Genomic DNA, 20,668 nt, shown 5'->3' with positions numbered 1-20,668 from the left:
ATCAGCCATAATCTTATTGAATGGCGGAGCAGGCTCGAGGGGCCGAATGGCCTAGTCCTGCTCCTATTTCTTCTGTTCTTATGTTCTTAATTATTGAGCACTGAGCTGGACAATCTCATTCAAAGAGGCAATGAGGAAGGCTGGTGGAAAAGGGGAAAGGTTCATAATGGGGTGTTGTCCTGAAGGTTGATTTAAGGCTGATTGTTGGAGATAGGATAAAGAGAGTTTTATTCTTCATCTGAAACTGGGTTACAGAAGTGAAGACCATTATCTCTCACCCACAATTAGCCTATCAGAACTGCTAAAATGTATCAAAAATGCATTCATAACAACATGTGCCACACTTTAACATTGCAAGCCTATTATTTGGTGTGAATCTCATTCTGGAACATTTGCTTCTCAAAGGAAACAGCATTAAAGCACAGTATTGAATACAGTACAAGCTAAACCCAGCTTCACTGGAACAATTTAACCTTTTTATTTTTTGCACCTTGACCACTGGGACGGTTAAAATAGTCACGCGAGCAGGCAGCAGTTCACTTGTGGTATTTAAATAAATAAGACTGAGACCTCGATGATTGATTTTGATAAGAGGAATATTTAACTATTGCAATTATTCTTCAGTGTTTGGATAACTGCTTCTTCTGAAATAAAATGTCAATTTCAGACATGTTTCAAAAATGACCCCCCTTTCGTTCTCTGCAGGGATTGGATATGCAATCTGTATAATAGATCTATTTCTTGCCTTTTACTACAATACCATTATTGCCTGGGCTCTGTACTATCTCTACTCATCATTTACTTCTGAGCTCCCATGGACCACCTGTAACAATGCTTGGAACACTCAAAACTGTACCAGCTACTTTCTAAAAGATAACATCACCTGGACAAAGCACTCCACCTCTCCTGCGGAAGAATTTTATACGTAAGTGCATGTAAGTGGATGCAACGCTTGGGGCGAGAAAACTCAGCCAAGTTAAGAATCTGTCTTACCAGTCACTTCCAGGAAGCAGGAGTGTGCATTGTGGCAATACTTCTGATTTCATTCACGCAATGCCTCATGGCAGTAGTGGCTTTAATCATTGCCACTATAAAAGCAAAATGGTGGGATCCTTTTATCTTGACCAAGGTACTCTGTCAGTAGATTTCCATTACTGCCGGCAGAGGCACGATGGGCCGAATGGCTCCCTTCTGTGCCGTAAGATTCTATGATCATTCCAAATAAACAGAATACAGCACTTGAAGAATGGTTTGTGGTGTAATTTATTGGTAGTAGCATGTTTTGTGAGACTAGCTATTGCCTCCTTCAATCTAGGAACAGTTGACCCAATATTGTTGAGTATGTTGTATGTGCATTTTATAATTATATACTGCACTACAGGCCATCACAGCTCATTCTTACAAGGACTGAGATGAGGAGAAACCTCTTTACTCAGAGGGTGGTGAATCTTTGGAATTCTCTACCCCAGAGGGCTGTAGAGGCTCAGTTGTTCTGTATATTCAAGACAGAGAGCGATATATTTTTGAAAATTAAGGGAATCAAGATATATGGGGCTAGTGCAGGAAAGTGGAGTTGAGGTAGAAGATCAACCATGATCTTATTGAATGGCGGAGCAGGCTCGAGGGACAGAATGGCCGAGTCTTGCACATAAATCTTATGTTCTTACTGATCTGCATCCTGCTCCTTCAGAAATCCTGGATATATTGCTCACTGATTGTGATATTCTATTATGACGTATTTCATAGGGGTATTCCACTCATGGAATGCAGAAGGTTCTGCAGGGAAAATGGGAAGTCCTATAAAATCATCATTGAAGGATTGACTGCTTCAGGACAATTCTATCAAGTTTTATTTTGTAGGGGATTCATTGTCTATGAACACTTGTCAGCAATTGCTTTACTGTGTCCTTTTGGCTTTTGCCCAGCTGTAACCTTCATTTTGTTTTTCAGACGGTTGATGTAACAGGTGCCTTTGGCACTGTTTTGGCTCATCCGATTACAGTTCTTTGACCTACAATAGTGAAGTTGTTTATTGATTTTCCAGTCTCTCCTGCGATTAGTTACACATATATCTGTGTTGCAGTCAGCAGGGCAAGTTTCCCCCCTTCCCTTCCCCCAGTTTCTCACGCTAACGATCCTGCTGAGATCTTCCTCCCGTTTGCATTCCAAAACTGACAATGACTTAACTAAAATTATATTTCCATTCACTAAAGTTGAGAAAACAGGCAACTGCTCCAATACAAATTAGATCCTGGTTGTGAAAAGATGTTGATGTACTTACTTCCAGTCAGATTCTCATTTGTGCCTAGGCACCACTGTAGAAATGTTATTGGCATAAATACAACACAAGTGCTGGTTCTGTACAGCCATTATATTTGCATTTATTAAAACACCGAGGGCCAAATGAAGATTGAAAATAAATTTTTTGAAGCCAACGATCAACTCAACAGTGGAGCAAAGAGAGGAAGGAATGCATAGAAGGCCAGAGTCAGAACAACCTGAGCTGGGATATAGGGCTGGAGAAGGTTGCAGAGGACGAGATAAGGCCATGGAAATATTTCAAAACAAGAAGAAGCATTTTGAAAGCAATTGACCGGAGGATGGAGAGTCAGTGGAGGTTGGCGAGGACAGGCTGATGGGTGGATGGGTCTTCGTACAGGATCAGATGTGGCTGTGGAGTACTGGATGATTTGGAGTTTGTCGAGGCTAAAGGTTGGCAAGCAGCGTGTTTAAGAGGAGCTGAAATTGGAAGTGACGAATGGAAATTCTAATTTCCCCTTTGCAAACTTGAAACATTTCAGGCATTCATGGAACTAATTGTAATCTGGAGTTAAAAAAAATGGTAGAAAAAGCATACTTGTTGGAGTGCAGCAAAAAGGTGTCGGCTGAAAGGGGTGAAATTTACCTTGGGCGCAAAGCAGGTAATAGCAAGTCGGAAACCCGCTTTACACTCCACCCAACAATGTAAATGAAAATCGGACGGATTGGGCAATGGGCTGCTGATTCACTATCACCCATTTTATGCAACCTTTTAACAGTTTTAAACAGGAACTATTGGGAACCAACACTGTTTGCTTGGGAGGAGACTCGTGCGGAGTATAAACACCAGCACAGACTAGTTGGGCCAAATGGCCTGTTTCTGTGCTTTCGATTCTATGTAATTCCTTGTAATATTTATGAATTATAGCATTTATTGCATTTGGGGATTTTTTTTACCCTTTACTTTTAATATATGGCTGCCATATTTCATATTATTCTCACAGGTGAGGTTCATCAGATAAACTTATCCTCAAAGACTCCAGATCAAAGTACCTTGATTTCAAAGGCAAGCTGCAAATCTTGTTGAAGCAGTAATCAGAGCCAAGTCAAATTTTAATAATTGTCTGTTAAAATGATAGAAGTTGCCAGTCAGACATATATCTGAACAAATCACACAGTTTGTGTTTGAATTGCTTGACTTGGCTCCACCCTGAAGCAAATTGCCTGGCAACTGAACAATACTCACAACCTTGTAGTTAGTTAAGCTTGATCATGATTTCTGAGAGTCCGGCGGGTTTTTAACAAGTGCTAAATCAACTTGGATTTTGCCTAGGTTGCCTGAACTATTAAACTTATCATATTTCTGCCATGCCAGGTTGAGCAGTTTTCTCAACAATGAACCCATAGCCCGAAAGATCATTTAGACTTAGAATGGTGTTTTGAAATGTTAGTTAATTAGTTCGAGATAGGATTATCCACCGTCTCAAATTGTTTAAGCTATTGTAAGATTACTCCTAGCAATATCTGAAAGTACAGGATTTACTTCATTCTGTTTTTCAGAGGGGCTTACTTATGCGGAAGCTGATGAGCCTCTTGCTCACACATCGAAGGATAGGCTTTCATCTCAGGGTTATATGTGATTGGTAGCTCAGTGGGCTGAGCCCCCATTTCATTAACTTAAGAGGGATGTTCGCAGAGCTTGCACATTCAAGCATTTGCGTTCTCTCTCTATCTCACTCACTCACTCTCTCGCTCGCTCTCCCTCTCACACAGTGCAGCAGACACACACATATGAATATAGCATACACAGCTACAGAGGACAGACTATGTTTTCATGGCAGTAATAAGAAGCTTGCTATGTTTTAAAAGTATGGACCTGCTAAGCTAAAGAGGCTTATCCAGAGAAGGTAAGCTTAATGTGCAAAGAGGTACTAAGTTGCATTTTTATTCGTTTTCACAACCGATGGGTGTAGGGAAATTGAGTATATTCATTAATAAAAGTACATACTGTTCCCTCATATATTTCATATAGATAAAGCACTTCATGGTGTGAAGCTCTTTCTTATCACAGTAAAATACTATTTCAGACTGCTATTAGTAAAGGAAGAATTCATATGGTGACACGTTATATTTTAGTAGCTAGTATGCAGAGCAAAGGTTCTCGGTTATGATCCCTGAATTGTATTATTGATTAACTAGATATTAGACAGAAAAGTTGCACTGCAGATTATAGGGAACGTGAGCGACCATTCGTACTAAACGCAAGAAATTACCTTGCGTAAAAAAAAAAATGCGGCGAGTGTTATGACAGGATTAAAGCTAAGCTAACACTAAGCTAAAATTTGGACAAAATACTTCAGTTAATGGTCTGTACCTGAACATGAAACCATCTCTTCATGTTACAGCAGCCTACTTTGTATTTTTTTTTTAGCATTTTCTATTTTTTAAAGCAATAGAAACTCAAAACAACAATCCTTTTACTGGCTGAAAGGACTTTTGGAATTCTGAACTTCAGGTGAAGGGAGAGATGATACATAGAGATACCATTCAAATTGGTAGAATGCTAGGAACACCCAGTCTGAACCACACTGCAGGGATTTCAAGCCCAGATAAATTAATTGACCTCAAATGGGTGAGCTTCAACCGTGAGTCAGCCGATTGGATGGAATGTGTGCAATATCTTTTGGAGGAGAAAGGATGGGAGAAGAAAAAAACCTAACGCTGTTTGGCCCATAATACTTACTGGTGGTCATTCACTTAATACCATTAATTAATGATTCAAAGGCCAGATAATCCTGTCCTGAATACAGCGAAAGGAGCGTGTTAAATAGTGAGCATCTTGTGGAGAAGGGCAAAGGTTCACCAGACTGATTCCTAGGATGGCAGGACTGTCCTATGAGGAGAGATTGGGTCGACTAGGCCTGTATTCACTAGAGTTTAGAAGAATGAGAGGGGATCTCATTGAAACGTATAAAATTCTGACTGGGTTGGATAGAATGGATGCGGGGAGGATGTTTCCCCTGGCTGGGAAGTCGAGAACAAGGGGTCACAGTCTCAGGATACTGGGTAAGAAATTTAGGACCGAGATGAGGAGAAATGTTTTAACTCGGATGGTGGTGAACCTGTGGAATTCTCTACCACAGAAGGCTGTGGAGGCCAAGTCACTGAATATATTTAAGAGGGAGATAGATAGAGTTCTAGAAACAAAACACATCAAGGGGTATGGGGAAAAAGCGGGAATATGGTGTTTAGATAGAGGATCAGCCATGATCATATTGAATGGCAGTGCAGACTCGAAGGGCCAAATGGCCTACTACTACACTTATTTTCTATGTTTCTATGAATGAGAGATTGGATTCCATGGGAACCTGGACACTGAAAGACATAAAATTTTGCTGCAAATTTACGTTTGAAAATATTATTGTAATTGGCGAAATGTATTTTATTGCAGTCGTCAGGTGCTTCAGGTTCACAGATCACACGGACTGGAGGACCTGGGTGGTATCCGCTGGCAGTTAGCACTTTGCCTGCTCTTGATATTTACTGTGGTGTACTTCAGTATTTGGAAAGGCGTAAAGACTTCTGGAAAGGTAGGTAGAGCTAAATCATGTGGAAAAAGAGAATGTTGGCTTGTGCTTGTCAATACTGTGTTTCCTATTGTCCGGACAATAAATGGCGCCCCTATATTACCTTGGTAAATTAAATATTGAGTAATACACTGACTAATTGGACACTGGCTTAGCAAGCAAAGAAGATCAATGTTGTTTTTTGAATGTTCCTTTTGTGGGCCTAGCTACCTGGGTACTGATTTATTCCAGGTTTATTGAATAGATTTTAATTCCCCAGCTGCCATGGTGGAATTTGAACTCCTCTCTATTAAGTAACTTCGGTAAAATTTGGCACATTTAGAAGTTACACCATTACTTTTTAATCCTCACAAATTGCTGTTCTCACAGCCCATGTAGACATGGAACCTCTAATTTGTGCAGATTCCACTCGAAGAATATCGAAGAAGTCATTGATTTTGTTCAGTGAACCAAATCAAAAGAAATCTACCGAGAGCAGGTACATTCGCCCCATAAAATCATATCAGAACACGAGACAGAAAATAGTGTTATTGTTTCAATAAACTCAGCACATTTATAGAATCAGATTCAGATAAAAGCCCTATAAAAAGAACACTTGCCATCTTTTCTCTAGAGGCTGGAACTCGCTCCTGCTTCTGTTTTATACTTCCTTTCAAACCATCTCAGTAGTGCAATCTCTTGGACTCAATCAGGGTCACTGCAATCAGCAGAGACTTGACTCTTTTCGAACACTCTCCAGTTCTGACGAAGGGTCATCGACCCGAAACGTTAACTCTGCTTCCTCTCCACAGATGCTGCCTGACCTGCGGAGATTTCCAGCATTTTCTGTTTTTTTTTATTCCAGCATCCGCAGTATTTTGCTTTTGTTGAGATATGAAGTTGTTGGAAGCTCAACATTCCCCCAATATCTAATTGTAAGTGTATGACTTCAGCAGTGAGATCTCCCAGGCAGAGATCCAAAGCTCAGTCTTAGTGGTCACTATTTTTATTCATTCACGTCGCTGGCAATGCCAGCATTAATTGCCCATCCCGAATCACTCTCAGGAAGGAGGTGGTGAGCCGCCTTGAAAACAACTATGTGGCTTTCAGAGGGTAGTTAAGAGTCAGCCACATTGCTGTGGGTCTGACATATAGACCAAGCCAGACTGAGGATGGGTGTTAGATTTCCGTTTCTAAAGGACATTAGTGAATGAGATGGATATTTATAATGATCCGGTAGTTTCATGGTCGCCATTACTGATACCCTGTCCTAGCTTTTTATTTCAGATTTATTTAATTGAATTTAAATTCCCCAGCTGCCGTGGGGGGATTTGAACTCTTATCTCTGGATCATTAGTTCAGGCCTCTGGATTATGCTACCACTATGCTACTGTACTCGTAGTACAGATGATCAGACTGTTTTGTAGGGACCAACTTTTCTGTTGATTCTCTGACAATTCCCGTCTCTTTTTTTTTTTGTCACTGAATAAAATATGTGCGAATCAAATGCTACAACCATGTCTGTTGTGCAATAGTGCCGACCATGCCTCCAATGAATTCATGTCATAATTACGAATGACCATGAAAATTGGCTCATCAGAACAATAGGCTAGGCCAAAACAATCTTGGTTCAGGCTCAAGTAAACTCAATTTTCTCTTTGAAATTGCCATTTTTGGCCCAAGCCATGCCTTTTATTTCCAGGAAAACAAAACCTTGCTATATGAAAATGATCCCATGGGATTCGTAGATTATTCACGTGGAGGCAGTTCATCTGTTTACACTCTTGGACTCATTTTATCGCTCCTGATCTGAGATGGAACTTTCACTTGCTAAAATCTGCTTTCCCTCTTTGTGCCTAATACTCGGTTTTCATTCTTAACCCTCTCAAATCTGCTCAAAACTTGAATACTTGTTCTGACTTCTGGGGGTGAAGCTCTCTTATCTCGCTGATACTGTCGGACCAGATACAAGAAAAAGCTTGTTGCATGATAGGCAGTCCCTCTCTCGCCTCTAACCTAGCTCAACCTTTCTCATGCCAATTTTATTGTGTCTATTTGATCCATGTTGTTCTCATTTATTTTCTGAACTTCTTCTGAATAAGCTTCAACTGCATCAATCGGTATTTTGTTCCTCCTCCCTGTATCCGCACTGTGTTGAAATTGCATCTCTCTTCATTGTCTCCGAATGTAACACATTGTTCTCACGTTTTCAAAACAATGGAACTCCTACCCCTCCCTACCCTTAGAGTTTCAGGGAGGTGGGTGGGGGGGAGGTCCACTCTTTGCTGTTCTTTTTCTGCCAGCTTTTTAATTCGAATGGACAATCGTGGAGAACCCTTTTCTGCACCCACCACCAGTTGACACTTATGATGCTTCCATTCGTCCCATACCCGAAACAGATTTTTGTTCGTCCCACAACAAACGGGTCTGTATCTCCGACAGCGAAAAAGAGGCTGAATTATTTTATAGTTCCGACAGTACCATTTCTCTGGAAATTGTGGATGGAGACAAAGCGGCTGAAATTGCCCCTCTCCTTAAGGCCTGTTAACACTGCAAATCGGTGGCCACGCTGCGGAGTGGAGTGGCCGCCGACCTCTCGTGGAATGGCCGCTGCTGGCCCAATTGCCCTCCTGAGTTTTCCCGGCAGTGCCCTGATTCCCCCTCCCCTACCGCTCCGCTGCTGCCGATCCGTGGTAAGTGTGTCATCACCGTGAGCACCGCTGATGGTCCCCCCCCGACAGCGACCTTCCCCATCGAAAATCTTCGGCCCACCTGGCAGTGCCAAAACCTGTTTTTCCCCGGTGGCCCAGTGAGGCTGTGGCCTTCTGCAACGACGGTGCAGCTTCCCTTAAAGGGGAGGGTTCACTGCCACTGCCGCCATGTTTTTTTTTGTCAGCCGACTGCCAGGTTGGCCCGACAATTATACCCCCAGGTTTGGCCAGGCCACCAACAGGCAGCCTGGCACCCCTTCTTGGATGCCAGGCCACTGGCCCGGCCGAAACCCTCCCTGGTGGCCTAGTGGGTCGAAGTTTTAAAATCGCGGAGGCTCTCCCCTTTAAGTGAAGGGGAGAGCCATGGTGACACGGCGCCATGATGACGTAATTGCGGTGGTGACTCCACACTGCCCCCAACTTCCGCCCCTCCAGTGTTGTCACCACCCCCATTAACGGTGACTTCCGGAGCCAAGGGAGAAAAACCAACAAAGAGCCGAATGTCACTCAAGAGGCAACCTGAACTGCAGCTGTGGTAAAAACCATTGAAACGGGGTGGGAGCGCTCCCTTTTGGACGGGGGGCAATTTGTACCCTAAACTTCTTTCACACTTCAGAGTGCTGATTCACCGTTTTCTCCAATCGACCAAAATTCCTCCAACTCACCTGATTTAAAAACTCTTTTAATACCAAATTTTAAATTCTTTATAATTCTGTTTTAAATATTTTATCACCAGACATGTAATTCTGTCAGACCAAACAATTTAAAAATACTGCAAAAATGGCCCTTTTTAATTTACTCACGTAAATTTCTCCAGTTCTGCTACGTTCTTTTAAAAGATTTCCCAAGGTATATATACAAATGTCTCCAGTGTAAAGTTATTAAGCATCATGAATGCACTCTGAAGGTAATCCAATTTTTGTTGAAGCTTGAATAATCGCACACCTGGATGAGTTGTTGCAATTCAAATTTTAGCTGCTTAAAAAGTCTGATGTTCACAAAGTGACAAAGAAAAATCCCTCCCATTTATGTCGTGTCGCTCACGACCCCAAGAGGCTCTAAAGTGCAGAAGTGCCGCAAACGAGTTCAAACCCGGTATCTTGTCCTGGGGCCTGGCTTTGAGGGGACAGAGCCTCTGCTTGCACCAAACAAGACCATTGGCACGGGAGGGGGCAGCGAAAGGGGGTAGATATTTCCTACCTCCTGGAGATCTCATGTCCCTGGGCTCTGAAGGACCTGGCACTGAAACCAGGCATGGAGGCTGTTGAATGGCGGATATGAGGTCTGCCTTGGAATCCAGGCAAGGTACATAAAGGCACACCTTTTTTCTAACAGCAAATTTATAGGGGGCCCCCCTTACAAAAAGGTCCATGGGGCCAGCTCTGATCTTTCAGGGGTTGGAGGGGTGAGGGTGGGAGGATGGCAGGGACCAATTAATCCCCCTCTGGCCTGCCAGTCTTCGGCCATTGTCTCTGACAAACCCAGCATGGTGGGTGCCCTAGATGCTCCCCTGGTTACATGGGCACCCAACATTCCATCTGTAATAAGCGCACAACCCACTGACTTCAGAAGGTGTGCTGGGGTCAGTGTCCCGCAGATTTTTGGCCCAACCGTCTTTTGCAAGACAGAGGTTTCTAGACCATGGTTAATTATTTGCAATCCAAATAGCCTAGGCGCACATTTAATTTTGAGTTACATTATTTATTGCTGTACAAAAAATGAAATCCTCTCTCTCTCTCTCTCATTTTCTTCGCTCATAGGGTTATGAATCTTTGGAATTCTCTACCCCAGGGGGCTCTGTGGATGCTCAGTCATTGAGTATGTTCAAGACCTGGTCAATATAATTTGGGGAATTAAGGGATATGGGGAGAGTGTGGGAAGGAGGAGTTGAGGTTGAAGATCAGCCGTGATCTCATTGAATGGTGGAACAGACTCGAAGGGCCAAACGGCCCTTATTTCTTATGTTCTTAAAAAATGAAATGCTTTCAAAATTAAAATGTCACAAAATAGGGTTGTGGCGCACCATGTTGGAACACCAATGTGCTGTATCATGTCTGGTGAGATTGGGGGGTGGGGTTAAACGAGGAAACATAGCTTTAGTCTCCATGTCATTGAGTCCCTAACCTCCGCTCCATTCTATGGATAGTGACCTTTACATTGGTGGAGGAAAAATAAGTCCGAAGAAGAGCCACTCCAGGCCAATTGCAGGCATTATATCAGATAAGGTTAATCCAGAATACTATTTGAATTTACCCAGAACAAGGAGACACCGATTCAAATCAGCAATGGGCAACTTTAGGACTGATATCATCAGGTCTTTTTCTTCACACTTGAAATGGACTTCTGGGCAGAGTGGTGGAGACATAAAACCCTGAAATCATTTAAGAAACAAATAGAAGCTAAAACGAAGGGGGAGTGTAGGGTTGTTCTGGACAGATAGATTGACCTTTCCTCATCCATAAGCACCCTGTGATCGAGGCCTCCCGGTAGCCAGCTCAGTGACCCCAGCAGTGTCCCGTAGCAGAATGTGCTGCCTTGCCTGCAGCTGGTGTCCCAACACTGTTCTGACCTTGGCTCCAACAAACGAGTCCCCTTTCAAGAGATGGCCCCAGTCAAACTTTTATTTGTGCTGGCTGCAACGTGGCCAGACACACGTTTAAAAATTAACTTGCGTCCTGCAATGTTACTCTGTTCTTCGCCTGATCTGAGGCAGCATGAATTACAGATTACAGTCTGTGTCTCGGACCGATGCTCCCTCAGCTGTACAAAGCATTGCTCACACCACTGCAGTATTTAAACAGACCTGCAGCAGCTTGGACAATATGGAATCATAGAAATTTACAGCATGGAAGGAGGCCATTCGGCCCATCATGTCCGATCCGGCCGACAAAGAGCTATCCAGCCTAATCCTACTTTCCAGCTCTTGGTCCGTAACCTTGAAGATTACAGCACTTCAAGTGCACATCCAAGTACTTTTTAAATGTGGTGAGGCTTTCTGCCTCTATCACCCTTTCAGGCAGTGAGTTCCAGACCCTCCCACCGCCCTCTGGGTGAAGAAATTTCCCCTCAAATCCCCGTTAAACCTCGAACCAATTACTTTAAATCTATGCCCCCTGGTTGTTGACCCCTCTGCTTAGGGAAATAGGTCCTTCCTATCCGCTCTAGGCCCCTCATAATTTTATACACCTCAATCAGGTCTCCCCTCAGCTTCCTCTGTTCCAAAGAAAAAAAACCCAGCCTATCCAATCTTTCCTCGTAGCTAAAATTCTCCAGTCCAGGCAACATCCTCGTAAATCTCCTCTGTACCCTCTCTAGTGCAATCGCATCTTTCAAGCTTATAATCAAGTTATAAATGATTCTGTTTAGCTTGGAAGTTTCACAGCTGTTAGTCTGTTCAGTATAAATATTTCTGGCACACACACAATGCATGTCGCCTTTCTTATTTTTATAACTGCCTCACTTTTGATTGCTTCTGCAGGTTGTATGGGTAACAGCCACTTTCCCCTATGTCGTACTGTTTATTCTCCTGGTGCGGGGTGCCACCCTGCCTGGGGCCTGGCGAGGAGTCCTCTTCTATCTGAAGCCTGAATGGAGCAAACTGCTTACCACCCAGGTGAGTCAACCACGGCCAGATTGGCCCTAACTTTCACACTGCTAATTTAGTACATTTTATATCCTCTGTGACCTACCAGGCAGCCACGGTCTATCACTGCGTAATCTCTGTGGTTCAATGCCCTAAAGTCTGTCAAAACATTTAAAAATGAACTGTGCCGAACAATGCTGTAGATTCCTTGTATAATGCTGTCTTTGGGACTGTTACGCTCACAATAAAGGGTGAGACTGAGTGCTGTGTGTAATGAGCAAGTGTGACCTTAGCTCCTTTATTAAGATTCCGGAGTGCAGGTACCTCGTGGGTGGCCTGCTTATATACTGTGCTCCCAAGGGATGCTGGCATCCCTTAGGACTCCAACAGGTGGGCCCTCTGGTGGTCAGGTGTGATGAAGGTTACAAAGGGTTAAATACATAACATCACTCCCCCGTGAAGTCAACAGTACACTTATTTACAAGGTGAGACGAATGGGGCTTTGCGCTCCCTTATCGATCATCTGGTAGTCAGGTGTGATGCAGGTTACAAAGGGTTAAATACATAACAGGGACCATGACACTGACAGGGCATTGTATAAAGGCTCTCTTAGTGAAAGAGACATAAGCAATGTGCACTGTATCAGGTTGTGGTATTATCGTAGAATGCCCCAGTAAGGGGATAAGGTAAAATCTCATACCCTCGAAACTTCTTTCCTTCCTCAACCTCTCCCTCTGTCTGTATATTCTTTTCTCCTGAAGGAGTTGGTTTATGCTGGGGTGTAGTTCCACAGCACCAACTGCTCCTTCCCCACCCCCCGGTTCCTCAGTAACACCACTGAGTTAGAAGGATGTGGGTTTGAGCTCTGCTACCGGACTCGAGAGCAGATTCGAGGCTGACATGTTAGTGTGGTACTGAGGAAATGTCTTTTTTTGAAGAAGAAGACATTAAAGTGAGACACCGACTGCTTGCTTGTTCAGCTAGCCTTGTGAAGTGCCTAGGAACAATTTTCTAGTGTCTGCTTCAACATTTACCCCTTATTGGCTTTGCTCGTTTGCATGGTTACTGCCCATTCTGCCCATATTAACAAAGGTCTCCTCAATCTCTACGTGTGTATCGGTCTGTACAAAATTTTAAAACAAATTTGGGAACTTGAGGAATTACTGCCGTTCAGTTTCACTGAAACAAATGTATTTCATTCTCCAGCCATTATTCAGTCTACACCATAGAACGGTGCACTTTGAGAAACAGGCCTCAAATCAGTACCAGATATTAATTCAGTGGGCCAGATTTTGTAGTAGAAGTAGCAGTGAGACTAACAGCACTCACCGTTATTTACCTGGAAATCAGACAGCAACTTCCAGCGAGCGCAGTTAAGCACGGAAATCAGGAAGTTGTTGTCCAATGTGCCCTGCTCCTCCAGAAGCTGCGTGGTAACGGTATCTCACCGTCTGACTCGCTATTTAAATCCATCGAACGGCGTGAAGTTGCTGTGCTAACATGATAGATACCCACTAAACTCACCAGAAAAAGTTCGGACTTGTCCATTTCAGTGAAAGTACCCTTTTAATGGCGTGGTAAGCAGGCCGGGGCCATTGGAGGGAGCAGCGTGCGGCGGCATACTACGGCAGGGAGCAGCGCCTGCGGCTGCAGGAGGGCGACGGCTGCGAAGCCAGGTCGCTGATCGCAGTGCGGGCAGGCACAGCAGGAGGGGCGAAGGAGCAGCAAGAGTTTGTAGAGGGAAGTGACCGGGGCCCAGGAGAGGTGGGAGTTTGGGGCCCAGAAGAGGCGAGGGCCCAGGGGCAGCACGAGCCAGCCCACACTGCGATATGTGTGCGCGCTAGGTCCATGCAGCAGAGCTGGTCTCCAGTCGTCTTGGATAATCCTTGCCATTAGACCAAGACCTAGCTCTGTCAAGCCCATGTGGTGGCTGGTGTGCAACGGCCACCACACATTAAAAAAATCCATGCACAGGCATCTTCCATCCTTCAGGATGTAGTTCAGGATCTGGAGTATTAGGTCCTTCATTAAAACACCTGTGAACTCATCCCTTTTTGGCGTGGAAGCAAGTCATCCTCGCTTCGAGGGACTGCCTATGATGATGAAGTCTTAATTATTGCAAAACAACCTTTGGCACTTAAAATTAACTTTTACAAATGTGGAGTCTCATTCCTTCAGATTTTAATTATGGTTGGAGATTTAAAGAAAATAAACAAATAGCATTTTTTTTACACTTTCTTTCTGTCTCTTTTATCTCTCTCTCTTCATCCAATCTTTCTTTCCCTCTCTATATTTCACTTTCTGTACCTGATTTGACATTGAGCTAACTATTCTTACTGACACTTCCTGGTCCAGACTCTGCGCTGCTCATTACCTAGTCTTCAATCTGATTGGTTAAGGAGATACACAGTTACTTGCCCTGTTCACACAGGAGCTGGATCCCCTGTGGAGGGTGTTGCACTTTTTTTGATCTCTAATTTACAGTAAGTTCCAGTGCAAAAAGACTGTGGGCAAGTGCAAGTGTAATGAACGGCTGGCACCGTCCACCACTGATCGCAAAATCCGGCCCAACGAAAATTATCTAAAATAAATTTTAAAACTATGAATTTAACACTAGATTTTAGTAGCCAACCCTGATGTCTTTCTCACAGTAGACTCGTTAAAAATACAGATTTTATGTAATCTTTAAAACAGGCCCAAATTAAATCAAACTCAAGCTGTGTTAAGTAGGCAGTGAATGTCCAAGTAAACATATAATGGAAACATTACCATGGAAGTGATGTTAGGCATCAACATGTACATCAGGAGTCAATTTCTGAATTAATTGCGAAATATAAACTGCACAGGGATCTAATTAAACACAGGAAAAGAAAAAGGTGTGTTGGTCAGGAAAGAGTATTTAATGCTAATTATGTATGTGCCATGGCACATTAGTTGACAGGATCACACAGTGAAAAAGAAATAGAATGTTTGCTTACTTTCCAGATTTTTGCCGACCCACCTTTTAGAAAATAACAACAACAACTTGTACTTATATAGCGCCTTTAACGTAGTGAAACATCCCAACACTTCACAGGGGTATTATGAGACAAAAAATTTGACACCAAGCCACATAAGGAGAAATCAGGCAGGCTTGGTCAAAGAGAGAGGTTTTAAGGAGCGTCTTGAAGGAGGAAAGAGAGGTGGAGAGGTTTAGAGAGAGAATTCCAGAGCTTAGGGCCGAGGTAACAGAAGGCACGGCCACCAATGGTTGAGCGATTATAATCAGGGATGCTCCAAGAGGGCAGAATTAGAGGAGCGCAGACATCTCGGGCGGAGGGGGGGGGGGGCGGGGAGGTGACCGGACTGGAGGAGATTAGAGAGATAGGGAGGGGCGAGGCTATGGAGGGGTTTGAAAATAAGGATGAGAATTTTGAAATCGAGGAGTTGCCGACGTAGGTCAGAAACGAACATTAAATAAGGGGGAAGGCTGGCCGCAGAATCGAAGCCTGTAAAGTTTGGGTATTTACAAATCTGAAGCTCAATCCTTGCAAGTGAAAACACAAAGGTCTCCTGAACACCAGGGAACGTGCACCACACCGCACGTATATACATACACGATATATATACTCAGAAAATCACCAGGTGGGGGACTCTGGCAGGCCTCACTGGACAATTAGATTGAAATTAATTCTGAAATTTCATGCACCATCCAATTACAACCATATTGTGGTGTTATTGATCAGCAAGCTTTTGAATTCATCTTCTGTCCTCCAATTAGCGGCAAACTATAGGGCGGAACTTCTGCTCGGTTGTGCTGGCTTTTTCGGTATGATTCGGCCGGTATTGGCGTAGCCTGTGAAAAAGATCGCGGAACTTTAAGCACAATTTATGCTCCGCCCAAATCGAGTTTCCACAATCTTTTGCATTAGTTTTTTTTTAAAGTTATGCTCGAAGCTGGCCCCTCCCACAAAACTGGCCACAGCCCCCAGGGTGAATTAATCACTTTTGGGAGTTTCCACTAATTGCCCTCCTTTGCGGGCAAGGACATAAGCAATAGGAGCAGGAGTCAGCCATTCGGCCCCATGAACCTGCTCCACCATTGAATAAGATCATGACTGAGCTTCTATCTCAACTCCACTTTCCTGCACTATCCCCATATCCCTAGATTCCCTTAATATTCAAAAATCTATCGATCTTGGTCTTGAATATACTCAGACTGAGTCTCCACAGCCCTCTGGGGTAGAGAATTCCAAAAATTCACCACCCACTGAGTGAAGAAATTTCTCCTCATCTCAGTCCTAAATGGCCGACCCCTTATTCTGAGACTGTGACCTCTAGTTCCTCAAGGACACAAAGCACGTTTTAAAAGCTTTTGAATTTGTTTTTTTAATTTACTAAGAAACTGACTACTGTACCCCAATATAACTAGGAAATAGTTCTGTATACTTTCTAAAAGTCATTTTCCGTCATTTAAAATTGGGTTACTCACAGGTGATGGATTGACAGTGATTTTATGATAAACCCACTTTCAGCTGTATTAATCAAACTACACAAAGTTACCACTCTAAAATATAGCAACATTTTTTTTTAAATTATGTTTTAAAACACTGCCCGATTGCACTGGTTCATGGCAGATTGTGCGCTCAGCGATATGCAAATGAGTTTGAGTGGAAACTCGAGAGAGAAACAAACACTTCTCAAATCGGGCGCAAGTTTGGGCGCAATTTGTGCCCAGATCATCGATTGCACCCAAAGCGGAAACTCTAACTCCATATCGCTAGAAAGTGCAGTGTGTGTCAACCTTTCCCATCTAATCAGTTTTCTAGGCTAAGTAAATAAAGGGATGGAATTTAGTGTAAAATAAATAAAAGTAAAAGCTTGGCTGGTTTGCATTTGTAAAATGTAGAACAATATTGTAATCAATACTTTCTTCCATTTACCCTATGTTTACTGTGGCATCTTTTTTTAGTTATTTGTATTTAGGGATTTCTGTTCTAAGTTACAGAAAAGGTCACATCTTCTGTAGGAAGTTAGCACTCTCAAAGGAATGAATAGAAGAAAAGGTTCAATCTGTCTTTGTCGGCTACTATTGTGTATCAACTGTTAAAGAAAGAAATTGGGTCGGAGGCTTCCCGTGAGTGGATGCGTCCGACCTGCAAAAAATCTACGCACTTACCTGATGGTCCGGACACTCGCGGTCCTGGCTCTCCATGCGTAGGCCTGTGTAAAGGCCCACGTATCCCAATGGCGTATGCGGTTCGCAAGCGGACCTGGAATCATGTGGGCCGGCCCAATCAATGAAAGAAGGAGGATCCCCATTCATTCTGATGAGCATTCCGTATGTGCGGAATCCCCATTAGTATGAATGGCAATATCCACAAAAATACATATACACTTCAAATCATTTTTTTATAAATCACATATTTAAATGAATCAAAATGGTACTTAATTAAATATTTAAAACAAAAAAAAGTGAAAAATAAATGCACATATTTTAAAGGCTTTAAAAATAAACTATTTCACAGGTTTTTAAATGTATAAATTATTGAAAAAATTTATTTTTCTGTCCTTTAAAAGTCCTGCGCTGGTAAAAGCAGGCCTTATTTCAAAGGCAAATAGCCCAACTCTCTGCCCACAGATGCCCTTCTTCTGGGAATGCGTTCGATCTGTGAAGAAGATTCTTGACAGATCACAAGTTCCAGGTTTTAGCGCATGCGTTTTGTATGCCTAAACCTGGAATTCACGCAGCCCCTGCGGGCACGTGGGCACTGTGTACGCACCCCTAAAGGCCACAAGTTATGGCCCATTATATTTTTATATAGTGCCTTTCTCATTCCAGGATGTCACAATGCACTTCACAGCCAATGAAGTACTTATGCATTGCAGTCACTGTTATATAGACAAACACTGCAACCACCTGATGCTGTGAGGGCTAAATGTTTGAGGACTCTTGCTTTCCTTTGAATAGTATCATGGAAACTTTGGGGTCAAGTTTCGGGCTGCGCCTAGAACGGCGCAGCCCCGCGAGTCGCGCCTGATTTCCGTGCTCAAAACCACGCCGAAAACTTACTTCGGGTATTCTCCACTCCCTCAGGTCGATCCAGGCCCTCGGAGCACATGCCGGGACCTCTGCACATGCGTGCTACAGTGGGCGCACATGTGCAGTAGCTCCAGGCGCCCGAAACTCTGTGGGAGGGGCCCGAAGCACGCAGCCCCTAGCCCTGGCCGAATGGGCTCACTGGGATGGTGATCAGACTGCACCTCCCTCCTCCAGCTCCTGCTCTGGCTGTGGCTGCAGCTTCCTCCCCTGTTCAGCTCACGCTCCCTCTGGCTCTCTCAACCCCCCCCCCCCCCCCCCGCACCCCGCTCCCGCTCCGCTGCCCGACCCCACCCCCAGCTCCCGCTCCCGCTCTGCTGCCCGCTCCCCCACCCCCAGCTCCTGCTCCGCTGCCCACTCTCCCACCCCACCCCCCCCCCCCCAGCTCCCGCTCCGCTCCAGCTCCGCTCCCTCTTCCTTCGGTGGGGCCTGCCCCCCTGGCATCTTGCTGGGGGCGGGCCCCGCCCGAAGTCTTCGGCCTGGCTTCTTCATGTCGGCTGGGTCCGTTCAGCCTCCTCCCTCTCCTCTCCTCTTCTCTGCCCCCCCCTCCCCTCTCCCCTTCCCACCCCTCTCCTCTTCTCCACCCCCCCCCTCCCCTCTCCCTCTCCTCTTTCCCCCCCCCCCCCCCCCCCCGTCCTCGCTGTCAGAAACACATAGACACTGACAGACAGAGACAGAGAGACACATTGACAGACAGAGACAGAGAGAGACACACTGGGGGAGCCCCGTTCCAGCACGCTGTTGGAGGGCTCCCGGTGCTGCAATCGGTGAGTAGAAACTTAATTTTTTATTTATTGATTTTTTTTATTTAAAAATTTTTTTTGATTGATTTGCTGGTTGATTTATTGATTTATTTATCATTTATTATTGATGGCTCTTTATTTGTAAAAGTGATGTGTTTCATGTTTGTAAACTTCCCTTTCTCTCCACGCCACCCCCCCCCACCCGCCATCTCTCTTCCCTATGTCTGATTTGTAACCTACGCCTGATTTTCTCAGTGTAGGCAAGGTTTTTCTGAGCGTACAAAAATCTACACTTACTCCATTCTAAGTTAGTTTGGAGTAAGTTTTCACTGCCTAAACTTTCAAAACAGGCGTAAGTGGCCGGACACGCTCCCTTTTGGAAAAAAAAATCTGTTCCAAAATGAAACTGTTCTAATTGACTAGAACTGGAGCAAACTAAATGCCGAGAATTGCAATTTCTAAGATACTCCATTCTAAACCAGTTACTCCAAAAAAATAGGAGCAACTCAGGCTGAAACTTGACCCCAATATGTCCTCCTGAACACGCAATCAATGTCTTGGTTTGGTAACTTCTCTGAAAAATGACATCTCTGGCAACATGGGACTCCCTCAGTGCTTGGATTAGGTGCTCAACTCCTAGAGTGAGGCTTGACTTTGATTTAGATGTGAGAGCACTACCATTGGGCCAAGCTATCACCTGGTTTGTACACTAAACCACTAGCACAATTGGATGAAACTATAGAGAAAACTATCAATATTTAACTTGTCCCTTATGACTTTTGTACTAATTTGTTGCACAACTGCCAATGATTATCTGTAATTAAACAAAACCTTTCGGTTGGATAACCTCGGTTATTATTATCTACACAAGGCTGATAGTTCATCTTTCTTAAAGCTTTTAGATATAGTGAGGAACATTCAACTGGTTTTATTGATGTGAACAGTTACCGTCCTGAGTGCTGTATTTCTGACCCAAAAGGCGTAGTTTCAGTCCTAACTGACAGCTGGAGTCAGGCTGCCCCAAATGGGTGTGCTTCTCCGACCTTGGGTCAGTCGTCAGGAGCAGGGCAAGAAATAGAATCAGGGAACTAATTGTCGCACTGCAGAAGCCTGACCTGGAGCATGAAGCAAGCAGCAGAGCCACACATAGGGCCCAAGTTTCCACAAGAAAAAAAACGGGCGCCCCTCCGAGCTGGGCGCCCGTTTTTCGCGCCTAAAACGGCGCCTAAAAAAAATCCTCGGTATTCTCCACCGACTTACAGGTCCTCTGGCACTCGGCGCAGCCAGCACGAGCTGTGGGGGGGGGCGGAGCCAGTCAGTGCCGGGACCTCTGCACATGCGCACTATAGTCGGCGCGCAAGTGCAGTAGCTCCAGGCGCCGAACTGTGTGGGAGGGGCCCGAAGCACGCAGCCCCTAGCCCTGGCCCAATGGCCTCACTGGGGCTGCGTGAATGAGGCTCCCTCCCACGGCCAGCTCCTGCTCCCCGCCCCCGACAAGACCCGACACCCGCTCCCCGCCCCGCCCCCCAACACCTGCTCCCCCCCCCGACCCGAGACCCCCACCACCCCGCTCCCCCCTCTCCTCCCCCTCTTCCTCCCCCCTCCCCCCCTCTCCCTCCCCTCCCCCAATCCTTCCTCCCCCCTCCCCCCCTCTTTCTCCCCTCTTCCTCCTCCCCTCCCTCCCTCTCTCTCCCCCCTCCCTCCCTCTCCCCCCCTCCCTCCCCCTC

General features: G+C 44.7%; 1 protein-coding gene across 5 annotated transcripts in view; it reads left to right on the top strand.

The window, feature by feature from the left end:
• The window catches only part of slc6a4a (solute carrier family 6 member 4a), an 80,698-nt gene that overhangs the window by 13,120 nt on the left and 46,910 nt on the right, over nt 1–20,668 (top strand). For all 5 annotated transcript variants that reach the window (XM_070858080.1, XM_070858082.1, XM_070858083.1 and 2 more), the window contains exons 4-6: nt 706–925; nt 5,711–5,849; nt 12,015–12,149. In XM_070858080.1, coding sequence (XP_070714181.1) covers nt 706–925; nt 5,711–5,849; nt 12,015–12,149 — 494 coding nt within the window. The remainder of the gene's footprint in view (nt 1–705; nt 926–5,710; nt 5,850–12,014; nt 12,150–20,668) is intronic.

This window comes from Pristiophorus japonicus, chromosome 16, assembly GCF_044704955.1.
Source record: "Pristiophorus japonicus isolate sPriJap1 chromosome 16, sPriJap1.hap1, whole genome shotgun sequence".
Taxonomy (NCBI): Eukaryota; Metazoa; Chordata; class Chondrichthyes; family Pristiophoridae; genus Pristiophorus; species Pristiophorus japonicus.
Note: the sequence above shows the minus strand (reverse complement) of the source record. Positions and strands in the feature narration are given on the sequence as shown.